Source organism: Pseudomyrmex gracilis, unplaced genomic scaffold (genome assembly GCF_002006095.1).
Source record: "Pseudomyrmex gracilis isolate BER0280 unplaced genomic scaffold, ASM200609v1 scaffold_169, whole genome shotgun sequence".
Lineage (NCBI taxonomy): Eukaryota > Metazoa > Arthropoda > Insecta > Hymenoptera > Formicidae > Pseudomyrmex > Pseudomyrmex gracilis.
In genome coordinates this window covers 92,588-112,925 of record NW_018020753.1, presented here as the reverse complement: position 1 = coordinate 112,925, position 20,338 = coordinate 92,588, and the positions used below count along the sequence as shown (strand labels likewise).

At 44.3% G+C, this 20,338-nt stretch overlaps 1 protein-coding gene across 2 annotated transcripts in view; it reads left to right on the top strand.

The window, feature by feature from the left end:
- LOC109857728 overlaps positions 1-20,338 on the top strand; it is a 30,682-nt gene that overhangs the window by 1,711 nt on the left and 8,633 nt on the right. Inside the window, exons 2-3 of one of the 2 annotated variants that reach the window (XM_020434342.1) lie at positions 982-1,067; positions 16,604-16,681. In XM_020434342.1, the coding sequence (XP_020289931.1) occupies positions 982-1,067; positions 16,604-16,681 (164 nt within the window). The remainder of the gene's footprint in view (positions 1-981; positions 1,068-16,603; positions 16,682-20,338) is intronic. The other variant, XM_020434343.1, reaches the window with a different exon arrangement.

Genomic DNA, 20,338 nt, shown 5'->3' with positions numbered 1-20,338 from the left:
TTAGTTAATAATTCTATTAAATTTTGTGGCCCCGCATTGTGCGAAATTAATCGGAATACAGCTCGGTCCGCTTCTTCGAACCGAAACGGTTAGTTGCCCGCGAACAATTCCGCTGGGAATTGTGTCAGGAAGCAGATCGCGTCTTGGCGTCGCCGTGCCGCGCAATGAATGAACTTTAAAAAGAAATTAATTCACTTTCTTTGAAGAACGTGGGTTACTCGCCGGCATATAGGAGGAAAAGGTTAATTGACCGTTCCAAGAATAGGGTAAAGAGGGCTGTCGATATGTTACTTGAGAATCGAACGCCGAGTCGTTTGACTCAACCGTCCCACGAGGTGAACGCCTCCATGGAATGCTCGACATTTGCTTATTGCTTTGAAAAGCAATCTCTCCTTCTTTGCATGACGCTGCAATCGCCTCTTACACTATTCGAACAAGCGCGATCGGCGTTTATTAACGCTCGTAAGCGCTTCCTCCGCCATTGAAATGTACATATATTCAACCAAGTTTTGAGCACGATATAAGCCAATATGCCGGATGTGCAAATATATACACATATATATATATATATATTTTTTTTAAACGTGTAAATTAATACGCATAAAAATTCAAATTAAATTCAATTCGAGAATTCACAGGACGCTTTGCATAAAAGTAAAATGCGTAATTTATTCTTCTACGAAATTTAAAAATTTTATTGCAACAAAAATATATATTTGCACATACATCCGCCATATTGATTTATATCAATCTTAAAATTTATCAGTTATCACAAAAATTTATTAATTATCACTTCAAATTTGTGTTGATATACATATAATATAAAATATGATTTATTTGTGCATCATTAATTTATTCGTGTCATCTAGTTAGAAATTTTATTTTTCGCACAACACAACGACACGAAACAAAACCTGATTGTTTTACACGACGTTCCTCTCTAAACAACGAAAAGCATTGTATTTCCTCTGATCTGCGCAGCAACACGGATGATCCCGGCAAACCGAAGGCAACGGAGCCGGAAGAATCGCCTCCTGCAATCAAAAAAGATGCTTTGGTTAAGAGCGGTGAGTAGCTTTTATCGGTCACACTAATTAAGTCTTAATTAATCGTCAAAATGCGATTTGAGTCAATAAAACGCCATTTATCTAATTAACGCAAGAATGCGAGGCCGGAACGCGGCGCGGAACGATTAGAGACCCGCTCGTTAATGGCAGAGCTGACAAATCAAACATTTGCGTCGATTAAGGCTAATTGCGAAAAAAAAGAGAGAAAAACTGTTATATCATCAATCGAAGCGACGACCTTGAGCGACGTTAATTAATCGTCTTCGTTTTCAATAACGTAATCGAGTTAACATCAACGTATCCGTGTTCCGTCATCGAAATGTCTTAATTATAATATGTCCGACTCCGTTTCAAAAGCAATGTAGTGAAAAAATTTTGTTCGGTGTGTGCGACTGATATATTCCGATACGCGTACTCGGAGGACACCCGCTATACACACACCCACCGGTTACCGCGTCCGAGCCTTTATAAAGGTTACGCATTAATCACCTTGCGTTACGCGCCCATGCGGTTCTCCGGTTTCGCGCGCGGGCGCATTCAAAACGGAGGCAGGTCGCAGAAATCGAGACAAAGGCGTGTTAGCGGCGGCGCGCCTTCTCTCGGCCGGGAGAAAATTCTTTATTTCGATCTTTCTCTCTTGTGCATTCGCACTCGTTCGAGCACACGTACATATATTCCGATGTGTTCTCGCGCTGATGACGCTGAACGTTTCTTCTCGTCGTTGCGAGACGAATACGCGTCTCAATCAATATACCCATCTAGTTGATGTTGTTTATCTTCTCCTTACGACGATTGATTTCTACTCAATGGCACATCGAACAGCCTCTTAACGGATGTTCTTTACACACTCGCCTTCAGTGACGATACTTTTCGCACAATATCGCCGCGAAAACCGAAGAGACGCGCGCATCGAGCATCTCTCACGTTTTTCTCTCTCTCTCCGCGAGTCGGTAGAAACACACACACACACACACAAAAAACATATTTAGATATCAGGCGCGTTCTCCGAGAGAGATTCTCAGAGAAATTGTTGTTGATCGATCAGAAAAACGGTAATCTCGCCGTTAGAAGCACCGGAAATCGATCGCCGCGCGCGGGAACGATAGTAATAATAATTTACACCGCGAGCCGAAGCACATCTTCTCTATAGAGTGTTATCAAAAGCAACGATGCGATCGCGTCGTTTTTTTTTCCCTCGAGACGCGGCGCACGGCACGCATCCAAGAAAATCCGGGAGGAACAAAACACTTTGTGTAATAGAAGAAATTACGAGATTGCGGAATGATAAATAATATAATAAGCATTCTCGTGTACAATAATTAATTTGCGCAGCGCATTTTTTTTTTCAGAGAGAACGTATCGATCGCGCGCGCATTATAATTTTCTGTAATGACGAGTCAGCTTCGTCGGTTTTCCGTGCGATGTCGAAATTATGTCTTTCCATCGTGTTTGTCGTCTTTTTTTCTTTTTTTTTTTTTTTCTGCACAAGGCGATTTCCGACGCGAGCGCAGATTGAGGAATCGTCAGATCTCTCTGACCGTAGAATTTTACCGGACTTGCATTCTGCGCGAGGCGAGAAAATAAATTCCGCGCCGGCGTATGATCTCTCTAATCGGCGCTCCTTCGCTCGAACGCGGATTCCCGAGCGCCAGCCAGGTGGGTGTGAGAACAAAACCGTTACGAATAATTCGAGAACCTCCGCTGCCGCTGCCGCCGCCTATATCGTCTTTGCGCGGGATTGCGCTTAACAAACAACCGAAGCTGCCGCGAGCTTCCCATTAAACGCGAGACTTTACGGTCAGGCGCCTCTCTCTCTCTCTCACTCACTCTCTCTCTTTCTCAGGCTTGCCCGAGCTGCTGCTCGTCGATTATTTTTCCAACGAACCAATAGATGTTCCTTCGCTCCTTAGCCCCGTTAAATATGGAGTCGTAAAAATTCTCACACATACGCTCACACACGTGCATGCACGGCGCCCATTTATCATCCACCGTTTCGCCGCGCGCGAGCTCGAGTATGCGAAAACGCGTTGCGTCATTTGCGTCAGCTCGAGCTTCTTTTATCTCACGCCGGTAAACGTATAGGTAGAGATTGTTGCTCCAAGATAAATTAGCAAATACACAAGCTGAGACCGAAGTGTTTAAAACTTGCTGTCCATTTTGTGCTTTTAATTTTGTCGGAGGTTTTTTGTTTTTATTTTCTGAACTATTTTCAAAAGCGCAGAATTTTGCTGAGAGACTAATTGCAAGGATGTAACTTGAACGAGGAGAGAGTTGAACAGACAAAAGAGGAACTCGCATTTAAACCGCAGAAAACATAACAATGATACAACAACATCCGGAACGAAACATGACGAAACAAAAAAAAAAGAGAGAGAAATACGTTTGTTTTGTAATCGCCATGCTTCCGGGCGCTCCGTTAATTACCACGTACGTCATTATCGCCTCGCGACATTTACGATCGATTCGGCGCCGCGAGTGTCGCACACACCCGTTATAAGAGATATGGACCGAGATCGGGGTCCAACTCAACTCGATAGTCACAACAATATGGCGGACCCCGGTGTGCGGCAGTTCTGAGCAGTCCTCCGTCGAAGTCCTCTTCCAGTGGCTGACCGCGCTCAAGGTCCCATTCCCCTTTATAATCGCCTTCCTTTTCGAGATCTTTCACTTGGTTCACTTCCAATCGAAGAGACGGCGATCTCTCCGACGCATACTTGCTTACTGACGTACGTGCGTATACACGCCTGCGTGTGATCGCAGAAGACGGCATTCCTGGGGGGGGCGCCAACACCGAGGCCCCTGTATAATTCCAGTACATGTACCGGACCTAAAGATAACAAACGTCGTCCGAAATCGGAACGTGTAACAACAGTCTCTCTAACTGTTAGATCAACATTGACAGCTTCGAGAGACCGGTACCGGTCTCTCTCAACTCTCTCTCAGGATCACAAGCTTGTCCCGATATTTTCCGAAGAAACGCTTCCTTTTTCTCATTCATTCGCGAGTAAATTCCCGTATCAACATTCCGCGCTGAAACAATGTCTTCGAAGATGATTCGAACTCGATTTGTAAACTGGTCATTCCAAATATCATTTGTGAGTCAGTGACCCAAAGAGAACGAGATACATGATTGTTCAAGACGGATCGATTTCGTGATTTCACGTCACCTCGGGGCGAACCGAAAGAAAGAGAGAGAGAGAGAGAGAGAGAAAGAGAGAGAACGGTGGATCGTTAATATAACAACATGCAACTGTGTTTTCATCAGGTCGTCCTCATCGCGAGATTCGCTTATCTATACCGTGCAATTACGCGTCCTAAAAATACACAAACGTAAAGTAACATTCCGTAATTTCAGCCGAACCGCGTATTAACAACCGGGTTCTCTTATAAGGGAATCGACCTTTTCCCAGGCGATCTGACGCCCCCCGTTTCAATTTGCGATTGCGAAGGGCGATGATTAGTTCTTGACCCCCGGGTGAGAGGAAGCCTCCGATGTCGGGGCAATTAGCTGGACATTGATACACACAGTGAGCGCTTTCTATTAAAACGCGTCGACGCGCGTAGATATATATCCCGGACAGCCTCCATCTTATCCGTACGGTAAGAGAACTCGAAGATTATTTGCATCCGACGTATCAGTTTCAATCCGCGATCGCGTATAAGCGATCTCGCGGACCGCACACAGAAACTGAAACGATTCGCCACTCAACATTCGCGTGCGAATGTGCGCGATTTAAAACAAAAACAAAAAAACAAAAACAAAAATCGGCGATGACATTATCGTCGCAGTTTTTATCAACTCGCGCATTAAACATATAAATGATGTTTCTGTTCTCCAAAATTCATGAACGCGACGATTCTTCGCGCGTTCTCGGAATTCCTCTTAGAATTCCTTCTCGATTCCGAAACCACTTATTCGCGAGTTGCGAGTGTAGAAGAAGCGGGTCACGTTTTGTCACGTTCGTGCCGAAAGAATCGCGCATTCGATTCCCGAGGCACGGCTTCTTAACGCATCCGATCGAACGCGAACCAACTGCATTCCATCGTGCCGGTTCGAACGGTGCACGCGGTAAAACCCGCGCGTAAAGATGACTCGCCCCGCGTTCAAGATCGACCGGTATATCGACGAATTCAATAGACGAGAGTGTGTGCCTCGACGAAGCGCGCGGCCGTTGAACGGGAAATTGTGCGCGATCGGAGCTGGAAATGGAAACTAGTTCGTAAATTACGTTACGCGCCGCGTTTATTAGAAGAGGCATATTACGTCTTCGGATCGGAATCGCGTTTTGCGCGCGAATCGCGCACGAGCGCCCGAGAAAATTGATATGACCGAAGAGAGATCGTTTATTGTTAAACTCGCGTTCGCGATGATGAGAGAGCGAGAAAGAGAAGCGAGCACACTCGGTTGGTTCCGCGAGTCTGAAAGGATCTCTCTATCGTGTAAGCATGCGTGTGTGTGTGTGTGTGTCCGTGTGAGCGAGCATATCGAACGCGAGAGATCCGAAAGACGACATTCCGTTGCAGCAACCCGGAAGCGCCTCGCCCGCATCAACGTCAACGTAATTAGCTACGATACGTCACACACATAAGATGCAGATCGATCCGCTAAGTCGACGACGGGACGGATTTATACGTTCGCGGCCGAAACGGTTTTTTTATTTTTTATTTTTTTTTATTTTTTTTTTATCGTTCGATCGGATAATGTGCACACAAATAAACGTGGAATTACATCTTCTTCACATCGGCGTGCATGTGTCCCGTCTGACGCGAACAATATATGAACCGTTCGCGCGAGTTTTTTACGTGACGTAGTTAGAAATCGGCTATTGCGACAACGATCCACCGTGAAATTGTCAGGTGGAAGGAGAGAGAAGAGAAACGAACGAATAACGAAAGAAGAAATCGCACAGCTTCTAGTTATTCGCGTTTCTCTATATATGGTGTCTCTACTGACTTTTTGTTCTTTCTTTTCGAATGAAATGATTTAGTTTCAAAAAAACATCCTCTTTCACAGTTACGCGCGAAATTGCCGATCTTCGACTGTCTTCTTATTGATCCAATGTCAATTTGCGAGAATGGTTGAATTTTAATTTAATAAGAAATAAAAAAACTTCTTGATCACACACATTTTTTTTATAAACGTCACAGAGATATTACCCGAAATTAATAGATTCGTACGATTGAAAAGAGTCTGACTTAACTCTACTTTTCGAGAAACTAGGTCTCGGTCACGTCAGACGTGGGAATAAATAATTTTTATTTGCTTTCGATCGAACTGTATCGACCAGTTGACAAACGACTTTAAATCACCACGTCGCATATGGCAATAGACCTTGACGAATGTGGATCCAACATTATCGTCACGTTTTCGAGTCATTGTACGAGACGCGTCGGTTTTAACCTCCTCGCACGGCGCGCATGCAGATGTTTCCCGGATAGCGGTAACTTTTTGTACATGTCATGTGTTTACAAATAATGGGAAAATGGCGGTGTCTAACGTTGCCGTAAGCGGTTGTCTGTCAAAGTGGATTGTCCTCCGAAGAGGACCCTTTCGACATCGACGGGACTTTTATATGCGAGAAAAACGACGGAAATCTCGATTTCGCAAAGAGAGCGAGACTTCCGCTTTTCGCTCCGCTTAATGAATTTTCCCCGCTTGGTCATTGCGTGACGTTGTATCAGATTAATGTTATCGTGTCGGCAGCTTGTCAAAATACACGAATACGTTCTTGCGAACGTAACTCATTGACACCACGATATTACCAATCGAAACTACTTTCGATAAAAACACGCGCGTACCGTTGCTCTTCGATATATACGCGGCAATATTCTGTGCTTGTTTTTTTTTTTTTTTTTTTATAAAAATATTCTAGAAACGTGTGCGCGCGCGTTTTAAATCTCCGCTAACAAAAGAGAGTCACACTTCCGCGTTGGGACGCACCTTCGTATCGTGCGGAATGCAATCCGTACATCGCATAAGAAATAGCGAGAGAGCGACGATCTTTCATAAAACGCACTTCGCCAGTACCGGTTCTTTCACATCGCACGATGCAAAGCCCGAAACATCGAACGGCTCTCCGACTCCGGGGAAATTCGAGCCTTCAAAGACCGGCTAACTTCTTTTTAGCAACCACTCGGCTTCTGTGCCTTATGGCGAAACGATCGCCAGTGACGCTCAACCGAGGATCCATCTCCCGCCACGACCTCTGTTTTTTTTTCGCAGCGAGGTGCTCGAACTTCCAAAACTTGAATTTTATTGTAGAATAACCAGATTTTTTCTTTCCATTGCCAAACCAGATACGTATTGTTTTGTAATCGTAATTTAGATCCCGAGAAATCGTCACTCCCTACGTATAATTACATAAGTGTCACATATGGGATTTTCAGTTTATTGCATAATGACACTTAGAAAGTCATGTTCTTTATGGTCACCAAATATTAAAAAAAAATATTCATAAATAAGGTACAAATTTGAAACCGANTTAAAAAAAAATATTCATAAATAAGGTACAAATTTGAAACCGAAAGATCCCTAACTATAGGGAAACATATGAAGCTTTATACTTTTAAACTGCTCTCCTCTAAAATTTGCGTTTTGGAGTTACGGGATTATACGTAGGGAGTGACGAAATGATCCACTCTCAACACAAAGCAAAAATTCCTAAGATACCTCTAGTAACCACGTATTGTGTTTGACTTCCTGAGAATTTGGGGACGATTTACCAATGTTCGATCTTTAGTTTTGAAGGGTGCGTGCGTGCGTGCGTGCGTGCGTGCGTGTCTAAATCAATCCGATACACTTCTGACCAGCAGGAATTTCAATAGATACATCCATTCATTGTGTTAAATGATGTAACAAATGCCTACGTGGAAGGAAGATGGGAAAGGAAGAAGCGAGAGGAATGCACTTCCAGAAGTATGAAAATTTTTCACATATTAATATGTAACTATATAATTATTACATAATTATTATTGTTATTATATTTCACAATAGAGTAACAGTTCCTTTTTTTTTTTCACACATCAAAATTGAATTGATATTTTCAAATGCAACACTTTCTCTCTCTTCCTGTTATTCTTCGCTAATGTCGATGTTTCATTTCGCGTGCACTATTAACGCACGTAAATTACCGCAGAATTATACCAATGAATAGACGATTGACGAGGCGAAGAACCGCAGAATATATTCAGCAAATCGTTACGTGCACGATGAATCACATGCGTGCTGGCATATGGACAGACTAATGTACGAACACTTGTCTCGAGGATGAAATTTCGAAGATACGACCAGCGTCTGGACGGCGAGCGCCGTCACCCGGACGACGGTCAGATGCGCTTCGACGCCAGCTGGCGTGTATTAATTAACGGGGCGAAATGTCAGATTTTTCGCAATAACCCGGCGAATTTATCGGATCAATTTACACGCGTGTGCGCATTTACGATGCTATCGAGTTATCTCGAAGGTAACCTATCGGGAGTAAAGGCTTCTCTCCTTCTCGCGAGACCGGTAAGGAAGCGTCGATCCCGCTCTCGGTGGAAAGGGGATGCCCGGCGCGACGTCTCGAGAGGCACGAGCGGAACGCGTTCGCCAGTCTCTCGCCGACTCTCGAAGTCACAAACGTTCCGAGAACCCTCGCCGCGTGTGCTCCGGTCTTGTTGCACATTTAGGTAGCACTTAAGGCCTGTCACGAATCGGTCCCGTCGAATCTCTCGTTTGCGAATTTTAAAATTGTTTAAAAAATCACGTGTTCCAATCTCGAGAGACTCGGCGTTTTTCTTTTTTGTTTCTTGTCAAGATTCTTTCGCAATTTTCACAAAAGTCCACACACAAGCGGAATCGAATAATTTCCAAGAAGAAGAAGAAGATTTCCAAAATTAGATTGATGGTGTTGTGTAAAACGACAAGAGATATCGTTAATCCACGCTATATATTATTTTAGCACTACGATCGGAGCGAGTTCGAGAAGTGTTTTTAACGCAAGTTTTCGTATCGGTCGGTTTCTCACCTTGTTACGGACCAGAATTACCATTTATATTTTTCGCGCCTGGTATTTAGCTCAGATCCATATCTTTTTTTTTCGTGATTTCTCTAAAAGTATATTACGTGGTGAACATTCGTTTTCGAAATCATGCGCTCTCGTTACGGAATTTGAGATCACGGGAAATTCGCGAAATAATCGATTTCTGCGAAAAGCTTTGAGGACTATATAGTCTCTACGAGCGATAGTTGAGAGAAGACCTTGCCACGCGAAGAAAATATTTTGTTCTCGGAACGGTAAGCTGTTTATGAAAATTTCTAAATGTGATTTATTTTTAAGTCTCGTTAGTTAGCACATTCTATTTATGCATATAATATGTTTATATATATATATATATTTATATGTATGTGTATATACACATGTGTGTGTGTGTTTCAAACATTACCAATTAAATTTTCTTATCTCGAAGCGACAATGTTTTTCTCACAAAGCAATATTTGGTTTTGGCGAGACGAAATCAATTGAAACGAAAAAGCTTTCGCTCGGTGCATTTCCTGTCGCGGTGGGTATATACACAAGAAAATCGGGTCTAATACCAAAGGAAGGCCGATTTTACGGCGCTAATCGAAGCGAGTTGATTCGCAAAGCGGTCCGAACGCTCATTAGACCGTGGCACGACGAGGTCTAACGATCGGTCTTCGTGAATCGCTAAAAACTTCAAACGAAGTCACCACGACCCACGAGCTTCTAATCCAAGCGGTAAATTAGTCTCTGTCTCAAATGGGTTAAATATGTCGCTTTTCATGCAGGATTTCAAAACTGACTTTTTCAATCGCTGCACAACCGAAGTGCAAATAATGGTCTTGACAAATTTCGCGATCGCGAGGCGCAATCGCGATTCTCGATTGGCAATCGCCATTTAGGCAACAAAAAAAAAAAAAAACCGTCATTGCTAGATTCGCAATGATCCGCACAAGCGTCAATCAACGTAATAGCGTGCTTCTATTCGAACGGAGAAACGGAGGTTTTTTTCTCTCAATATTTTATAAGGCCATTTGTGAAATTTCTAAAACATTTTCGTAACATCCGTGTACGGCGGCAGCAAGTTCGAAGCAGGCTGGTAACGAAACGTTGTAAATGTTCAAAGTTTCTGACGCGTCGTCTCGTCTCCCCACGTCGTGGACAAAAAAAGATTCTCTCCTGCGGGGGATCGCCATCGCGTGCACACAAGCTCAAGAAATCTAAAAAAAAAAAAAAACAAAAATCTTTGTAGGGAAAATAACTTTCTCTTTAAACCGCTCGAACGATCAAACGCCGTTGCTGCGATTGACGGAAGTTGGTTCTTGTTCCGGAATTTCATAAAACTAAAATCTTTGAACAAATTACGTTCTCGTCGGAATTATGATTTTCTTGTGAACTGCATTTAACGCGCGTGTTAAAATAATACAAATGAAATTTATATCCGGCGCCGCGGCGGCCTCGAAGACTCACTTTCACTGCTCGCCACCCACAGAAAAATGCAGCAGCTGTTACGCATACGCCGTGATATTTTCTGAATCTCAAGGGTAAAGCACGCTAAGGGCTCCGTAAGAGGCAGCTGCGGGCGTCGCGCGGACGAACTACACCTGCCCGGAATATATGTTTGTCGATTCCATTCGTTTGAACTTTTTTCTTTTTTTTTTCGTCGGAGAACTTAAACAATATGCGCGCGGCAGGTTGTCCCACGATTCTGAAATTATTTCGAGAAAATGTGATCTCTTAGCAGCGTCTTACCGCTACACTTTTCAAAATAATTTGGACAACTGTTTGTTAAAAAAATATTATAATTGTTACATAAAGATTCTGTGAAGACGCGCGCGCGCGCGCGCATATACGCAAAGCGAGTGCTCGCATCTCGATATTTTCTCGCGAACGTCAATTATCGATTACACTTAAGGCGAACGTCTTCCTCGCGCGCGCGATATCGCATTTTCGAAACGACAGGCCGCCGCGCGCAAGTGTAAGTACGTCATCCACGGCGGAAAAGAGATAAAAGAGACGACGAGTCTACGCTCATCAGAAAGCACAATTAGCTCATTCATCGTGCGCGTCTCTAGTGTCAGCGTGCGCGAGCGTGCGTATTAAACGTACGCACGACCGACAATCGTGTATAAAGCCGGGATTGGTTTATCGGTGCAGGCGCCAAGTAGTCAGTCACTGTGACTCGCAAGATACATTCTGTTAGCCGTGTGCTGCGCGGCGCTCAAGAGAGTTTATTATTACACTAACAGCGTGCCTTATACATCGCGTGCATCGAGATACACGTGTAGGCATTCGCGATGGCGGAAGATCGTCTCGTATACACGAGATCGCGGCTCGGTTCCCTCTCAGAGATACATCATTTACGGTATCCGTACTTAACTAAAATGAGCGCACGTTGTGGAAAAGAAAAAAAAAAGAAGATTAGAAGAAAAAAAAACAAAATAAAAACTCTTTTCGTTTCTCTCGAAAATGGACTACCGAGAACAGGAGATTCCGACCGAACTAATAAAATCGTCGATTATTTGCGATCTTTTTTTTCAAGAGGTCTTGAAAAAGCACGCGAATCGCCCGAGGCGTTGGGAAACCGGCCTACGGACGCGCGCGATCACCGGAGAGCAAAACTTCATTGCCGCGCGCATGTACGCGAGAGAATCGCTCCGGATCGCAGCCGCGGGGCTGAATTCTCTGCGAACGCAACACAACACGCGCACAATTCACTAGGTCGAGGTCGTTACTTAATCGAAATCGATGCACCCTTCGATCGCTTTATATTCGTTGTAACGCCTTCAGACGCGATGCAAATTACGACCGGCGATCCAGAAATAGAGTCCCTCGCCCGAGGGTATTTCTCGAAGAAAAAATATAAAAAGACGAACACGGCCGAAGAGCAAACTTTCGGAGTGTCTCGTGGGAACATTTTTTCTAAGACACGCTTCTATTGGAAAGACAATCAGAGATAATTCGGGAAAAGACTTCGAAAAAGTATGTTTTGAAAACGAAAAATAAACACAATGAAGATTAAAAGTTTGCGGACGTTTTGATAAAAACATTCTCTGAAGATAATTAATCGATTAATTATTTAAACATTTATTCTTTTCTGTAGAAAAACAAATACGCAACTCGTAAAATATCTGAATGAGATAAAACTTACGTGTGTGACGGTACGATACTTGCCTGTGAAGAAGGTAGAAGCGTCGATAAGCGTACCGAGCACGTCCTTTTGCCGTATGCAACGCTACTTCCCACCTCGCCGTCACGTCGCGAGAGTGGATACGCCTATTACTGCTCGCGAGATTAGAGCAATTTATAGCATCGTCTGGGAGTACCGACCCACGCGGCGAATATCGCACTTCCGGTCGAGCATGTGTTACGAACGATACACACAACTGACTGTATTCTTATTGTGATTCCGTATCGCAAAATCAAATTACACCAAAGCCCACGTCGAAGAAATAAATACTGTACTCAGTTTTACGTCACATTTTTTTCTTACATCTCGTCAGAGCGCCGCAAAACCAAAACATTTACATATTTCTCTTTTATCTGCGTTTCTTTTTATTTATGTAATTTGTTTTTTTTTGTATAAATTAAAAAATTCCAACAGAAAATTCTCGAAATTCCCGCAAAGTTTCTCTTCAGGCAATGAAAATTGAGGAGTGAAAATTGGTCTGTTATTTCTAATAATTTATTTTTTTCTTACCGATATTCTCGTCAGTTCACCCCCACACGCTAACGCCGGCACGCCAACCACGCTAAACACGCTTATTTCACTGATGTACCCGCCGCGCGCACTCGGCCCCGCTTCTTTCTCTCGCCTCCTCTCCGCTCGCCACAATGCCGTTTTCAGTGGCAGGCCTCAATTTGCCGTAATTATTATGTTTATCTTCCTCATTCACTTAAGTCCGGACACCGACTTCGACGATCCGGTCCTCAGCGCGGTTCGGCGCATCGCCGAAACGCCGCGATGTAATCGGACACCGCGTCGGACGTCGCCTCCGCGCAAGATTTGCAACATCATTTCGCATTTTTCGCACCTTTCTTTCGTTCCCATTTAATTTCCTTTCTATCAGCGACCGTAATCGGAAAATCTATCTCGTCGTAATGAGCGATTATATTTTATACGCGAGAGGGAACAAAGAAGCGTATACCCTACTCGCGTACAAAAGCAGGAAGACAGACGCGAATTAATTTTTCGCATTTAGATGAAGAATTTTCTATTAACTGGTTTTCAACTAATTAATTATGACACAGCAAAGTTTAACGCGCTTTCACATCGATTATGCAGCGTTGTTATTATTTTTATTATTTTTTTTTTTTTTTTCAAAGTCTTGCTCCCGGCGATTTCACTTTTTTGCCTGCGTGTGGAACGTTATCGCGCGTAATCGCGGTATTTGCGTTTGGTCGCATGTGCGTGCGCCGCGCGGCCACGCGCCAATCATTACATCGTAAGGAAAGAGGGAGGAGGGAGGAGGTGAGGTCTCCGATCCGCTGTGTCAAATCCAATTTGCGTGATCCTTTCCCTCGGAAACTATAAGAAATCCTCGTCACGCCCGGCAATTTGCGGCGGCTCGGGCAACTCACGGCGTTGCCGACTGCACTTTCGACGAGCGTGAGAAGCGAATGTCGGAATGTTGCACCTACGAAGAAAATAACACGATCCTTGCGGCGCGCACGCTTCTCGATCACCGTCGCGGTTATGAGACGCGTGAAAACACGTTGTCGGAAAATCCGCCGCGCGGATAACACAACTTCATTCGAGTTGTTGTCATCGGTCGCTGGAAATAATATCCCCGTTTCCAGTTCGCGATCTGGCGTTGTAAACTCGCATATATATACATATAATATATATATATATACATATATATATATATATATATATATATAATATGTACATATATACATATATATATATATATATATATACATATAATATGTATAATATACCGAACGCAATGCTCGTATAGCGTTTAGTTGCGAGCCTCACGTGAGCCACGCGCCGATCATTACGCTCGCGAGAAGGCGGTAACTACCTGGCGATCCAGTTTGTCAAACACAATTTGCGTGATCTTTCTTCTCGAGCTCGGAAACGACATGAAAGCTCGAGCTTAATAGCAACCCAATAATTTACGTCTTCTTTGTTTTTTTTTTTTTCCGTACAAGATGTTGCAGAGTGCGATGATAAAAGGCAGAGACAAGATCGCGTTTGTGTAACGTCTCTCTATTTCAAACATGTTGCATAAATATATTCAGTTTAGGGGAAACACATTTTGAAGAAACGTGAAAAACGAACTCTCTTGCTTTGTTGGGTTAGGTTTTTGTCCTTTGTAAAAAAAAAAAGGTGTAATTTTTTTCGACAAATCGAATTGTGTACAATGGCCCCCGAACATACTTTCGAAGTCAAAGAAAAAGATTAAGGCTTTTCTTGGTACGACTGGCCCTTGGCTTCTCGGTATATACCTCGATGTTGGCTCGTCTTCCACCGCTGCGCTCGCTTCGAGAAGAGTTAGCACGAACAGATTGTTTCTGTGGCCGAGCGAAGGCCTTTAGGAAAGTGTAAAGAGCGTCTAAAGACGGGAGAAGGAAAGAAAAGGAGATAGATAGAGAGAGAGGAAGACAAGAGTGACAAAGTAACTCTGCCGAGCCGGACAAGACGTAAGGAAAAGAGAAAGAGCGAGGATGGAGTGAAAGATGAGCGTGAGGTACAACAGGAGAAGAAAGGAGGAAGAGGTTAGCGAGGGAGAGACGAGTGGAAGAGAGGTGGACGGTCGAGGAGTAAGAAGAAGAAGACGAAGAAGAAGAAGTTAAGATGGTCCAGCGCAGGCAACATCACCACCGCAGCCGGAGGTGATGACCTGCTCAAGGCCACCCGCTCCCAACCTCTCGGACCAAAGAGGAGAACCACTCTTCTTTTTCGTTGCTCCCTTTTCTCTCTTTCGACTCCTCGCAGCTCTCGGTCTCTCCCTCTTTTTCTCCGTCTTCCTTCCCTTCTTCCGTCTCTCTCTTTCTCTCTCTTTTACTCGCTCGCTTTCCGTGCAACTGCCTTTCTTAGGCTCGCTGAACTTTGTACGCTCCTGTCTTCTTCTTCTTCTTTTTATTCTCTTTCTCTCGCTCTCTTCCTTTCTGAATTTTTTTTTTTTTTTTTTTTTAGCAAACTCAGAAAATAACTGACCATTGTGAGAATTGGGCTGTTTCATTCATTTGTTTAAATATTAGGAAATACCCACATGTACGATTGAATAATTCTCAGAGAGATCGCGCGTAAACTTACATTTCAATTGCAAAAGTGTTTAAAACGTTTGAATCACACGTATCTGTGTCACGAATTGTTTTTATCTTTAACGTTTTTTTTACACGGGTGCTTATGTAACAAGCGCGCGTATTTCTATATTCGCGCGTCGTCTTTTACGACAACGTATGAACTCGCGACAAAGAAGATTCGAGCGAATCGTACGCGTCAGACTCGCTCAAGCGAAAGAAAAATCAATCAATCGCGTTATTTATTTCATAATCGCGCGAGAAGTTGAATTGAAACAACCAACAAGATCACGTGGCTAATCTTCGGCGGTGCTACTCATCATCGAAGAATGCGGCGTGCGTGTCCTTGGGCACAATGTGTATAATTTGCAAAAACCTTCTCTAATCCCTATGTATTCGATTAACTCGATCGATCATTCTTCGTCCAGAAATTCTTTTGGAAATGAGAAATTTTTCATATGCACAAGGTGTTTCAAAAAAATATAATAACTCATATATAAAGAATTTGTATTAATAAAAATTATTAACTCGTGTGTAAACAATTTATATCAACAACGTGTGTTAACTTTGTTTTTTTAGCATTCTGTATTTTATAAATTTTCTCATTGCGTAACTTCGGTTTCGCTCGCAAGAGTCTTCGAAAGTTTCTTGAACGCGCAGAAAAAAAAAAAAGAGAGATTTTGTTGTGACTTTGCGCGTGATGCACACATCACAGTCCGGTGTATATACGTATCTGATGTTTAATAGGAGCGGGTCAACTGGAGTCAACGGTGCAGCTGTGGCTGTGTACCAATGGGCGAACCATTACCTCGATTCATTATCAGTGGCCTCTTTGTGCGCGTCTCTTTCTTGTTTCCTCGTACGAGTTTCTCCACGCCGCGCTCGCCGTTAACTTTTCTTAATTGAAATGTCATCCGTAATACAGAGCGCCGCGCCGCAGCGCCGGTCGCAACACACGGTCCGCAAATACATTTATGTAAGAGAGCACGGTTTTGCACGGTGTCCCACATGAATCTAATCGAGCGTATCGGCAAATGATACACATATTAATTGCATTGCTTTACCTCACAGTCAGGTCTCTCGTTTTTCTCTCGCTTATGTAACATCGGCGCGAATACGAGCAGCGAGCGCGATTTTTTTTTCTCCTACGTACCTATAAGCTACGAGTTTCCGCATCGTGCGCGGGGCAAACGCTCACACGCCACGCTTAAAAGGTTGATAATGTACCTACCGGACACTGTATGTGTGTGCAACAAATAAAAGTGCACGCATTTGTTACAGCGCGAGATGACGAAGCAGAGCGCGTGAGCGAGACTGCGGAATACACGAAAGGGGAAGAAAGCAAGAATCTGAACAAAGGTGAGAAGATTGCCACAAGGATATTTCTAGTGGGTTTCCGAAGTCTGGTGTGTGTGTGTGTGTGTGTGCGCGCGCGCGCCAGATCTGAAATTATGAAATTTCGAATGTTTCCGCACGAACGCCGAACAATACGCGCGCGACGTAGACAAAAACTTGTTGTAAGATCGACCGCGTGTATTGCTCTCCCGAACGATCTTATCACGGAGACATTAAGGTATGACTCGACGATTTCGACGGTGTATTTCACGTTGTTGCGTCTATGTGCAACCAATCGTAGATCGCGCATTCATCGCGGAATAACGATAATTCCGGGGGGATACACGGCATTGTGTCACTCCTTCAGGGAGAAATGAATCGAAAATGTCAGGCGGACACGACGTGTATCGGTCAGCGCGCGCGCGCGCGCGGTTCGGCCAATATCTATTTTCGATGGCAACAATAGCTAGAGCGCTCGTTTTAAGCCGCGAGCGAGCGTCGTCGATTGCGGTTTACGCCGATCCTCCTCCTCTCCCCCGTCCTTCGATCGCGGTGAAAGTCCGCAAGAATTCGCCCTCGATCGTGTTGCGAACTTCACATTGAGATCCTCCCGGCGACGTGTCACGATCTCGCTCTCGGGAAACCGGCAACTCCGCCGGAGTAACGAACACCTCTCCTCACGTTGTAAATCTCGTGAAACAGCGAACGGGCGCGATGCCGCGCGATCGATCGTGCAAATCGTCCGCCCAAACGTCACGAGTTCTTCAGACCGTCGAGTACAGTCGATGAAATTCTCTGTGCGCGCGCGCGCGAAGCGTTTTCTGTCTTTAAGATAATAAGTGACGAAAAATATGTACATCGCAATAAAGGTCGATCGAAACTCTCGCGAAGAGACGATAAAAGAAAAACATCGTTTCATTTCTCGTCTCGACTCGTTTCCGCGAATACACGCGGCGAACAACTGTTATCGACTTTTCTTTCTTTTTTCTAATCGAAAAAAAAAAAAAAAAATTAATTGGATAAGATTCTTGCGCGCGAGTGATTCTTCGTTTCCTACTCGTTTTACAATCCGCTCCCACGAAGGCACGAGCTCGAAGAGGGTCGGGGCGACGGTAAGCGCGCGCGTCATCGGCCTCTCGAAGCACGTACACACATCGCAGGGCCGCCGCCGCCGCCACGTTTAATGCCGATGTTTCCGCATTCTGGAATCTTATTTCTGAACAGGGAAATATTCGCGGTTGCTGTCTAGCCGGACACGGTGGCAAAAATGCACTCTGCCGGCCGCTCGCTCACGCCGTGTCAAATTCTCTCGCGAAATTGCACGCGAGCACCAGCCGGCGCACCGTGTCGAGATTTTATGGTCGGTGACTCTTCGGTTGTACACACACACACACACACACACACTCTTCCGTCAAGAGAATTCGTCGAGAGAGAACTCGCGATTCCTATCGCGGGATAGATTTTAATCGCGCGCGATGCCGGGAAACTTCCGCGATGTAAAATTTCACTTCTGCCCCACGAAACGTCGGGCCGGCTGCTATAACGGCGAAAATATACACGATCGAATGTTGTGTTTTTAACTGTAATTCACTGGAAGAGAGAGAAAGAGGTAAGAGACATTTTATCTTCGGATCTAATGAGAAAGGGACACTCTCGAAATTCCGGTCGATTTCTCATGCTTTCGATAAGAGGCTTAAGCGAGTAAGAACGTTTCGGTATGTCCCCACACGAAATGTGGGAATTAATCCGCGCCGCTCTCTCGGCGGGCTTTAAGTGAATCTTCGGTCGATGCGACTTCTCGCTTTTGCGCGCGGTAATGTCAAGAAGTTAAACGTGACAAATGGATTCGATGGTCCGTGCGTCGACACGACGTTAACGCGAGTCTTCTTTTCAGATCTCTCAAACCATTCGCGCGCGGTGTCGTCCGCGGAATATATCGCGGAAAAAAAAAAAAAAAGGTGAGAGAGAACGAAGGTGCGATGGAAGCGCGCGATGATGTAACGCGCAAAATCGGGATGTGAGATTATCGCGGAACGCGTCGGATTTCGCGAAATACACAACAACCGCGGACTCTCTTTATCGGACTTTGACGTTTACGCGACACGGTCGTTCGATACGGATTGTTATCTAATATTTGCGCGGTCGTTATTCGCGTAAGTTGTTCCTTGAACAATTTTTGCGGTCACTGAACGCCGATCAAATCGATCTCAACGGGAGATGAAGTAGCGAAAACCATTATGTTTCCCGAAACAATTGCGAAGGTCGTTGCGAGGTCGCTCCTACGGATTTTGCGAACTCGACATAAAGACAACTCTTCGACGTGTCCAAGTTACACAATAAAAAATACATTCTCCGATAAAAAAAAAAAAAAAAAAAAAAAAAAATAACAATAAAACGCTCTACAGGTTTTATAGCGAACATTGACGCAATATGTGATTCGAATCTTCGAGCCAAGGGCAAAGTGTGGCCTTTTAGTGACGGCGGGACATTGATTTCGTCGGGGGTCCTTGCCTTCTTTCTTTTCAAAAACGACGATCGACAAAGAAAGCCGGCCGGAGATTGCGACACGTTTTTAATCTCGCGTTCAGAAACTACATGACGCAATTCCATGGCCGCGATTTGTATGGAGTCACCCGCTATTATCATATACCTTTCTGTGTATTATAACGTTGCGATACATATAAGCATGCATAATCAGAATTACCTTAGTCGTGACAAAATGGCTTTGAATGCATCCTTGAACATCGCTCGACCATCCACACCGCCGTACGTACGACGCGTTTGTGTCAAGAATTCTCAAGCCTGTTTCAAATGTGTGTTAATAATATTTCAACGGAGAATATTTCTCGCGAGAGATATTTTGTATTGTTGAAAAACAGAATTAAAAATATTTTCGCGCGGTTTGCACGTGCGTCTCCGTATTTGTCTCTGAAATAACACTCAAAGGAGAGAATTGTCAATTTCTAATTTTCAACCGTTTAATCCAATTTCCACGTGTGTGTGCGTAGTCGACGTACGTTTCCCTCTCCATCGGTGAATCACATCGTCGCCCACGGATTTCTTACGAGACGACGTAACTCGGTGGCACGACAAAATCGTCGGCTCGTCTTGAGACCGAGATTACATCGCATAGCGGTACTGTCCGAGAGTCCTGCATAGATTCTTCCGGCTTCGCATCCTACGCGACTACTCCCCGACGAGCAAAACGTTTCGTTTCGTCGACACATTCCGCGGGATTAATCGACTCACGTAACTTGGCAGCGCGACATTCGCGAACTGGACGCACCGGAGAGACGCGTTCCGCGAAAGAAACTGTCCGTGCGGTCTCTACTTCACGACGGACATGTCTTTGACGTAGATTTGTTATTTATTTTGCAATTATCCGACTGATTGGAAATGAACTTCAAACGTTCAAAAACGTGGTTATTACCGCAAAGCGATGTCCGAGACATCGTAAAAAAAAAAAAACAATTAATTGTCAGATAAAATCTATAGAAAATGTTCTCAAACTGCGTTGTGCTGTATATTTTTATGTCGATATGTCGAACACGCGGATGTAACATCGTCAGTCGAATGGAGATATTATTCGAACACCGGATTTTGCGGAGCGTTCGTTTCCAGAAAGGAAAAACGCGAACGCACCGAGGAATCGAGGATGGAAAACGAAACGCAATTACATGG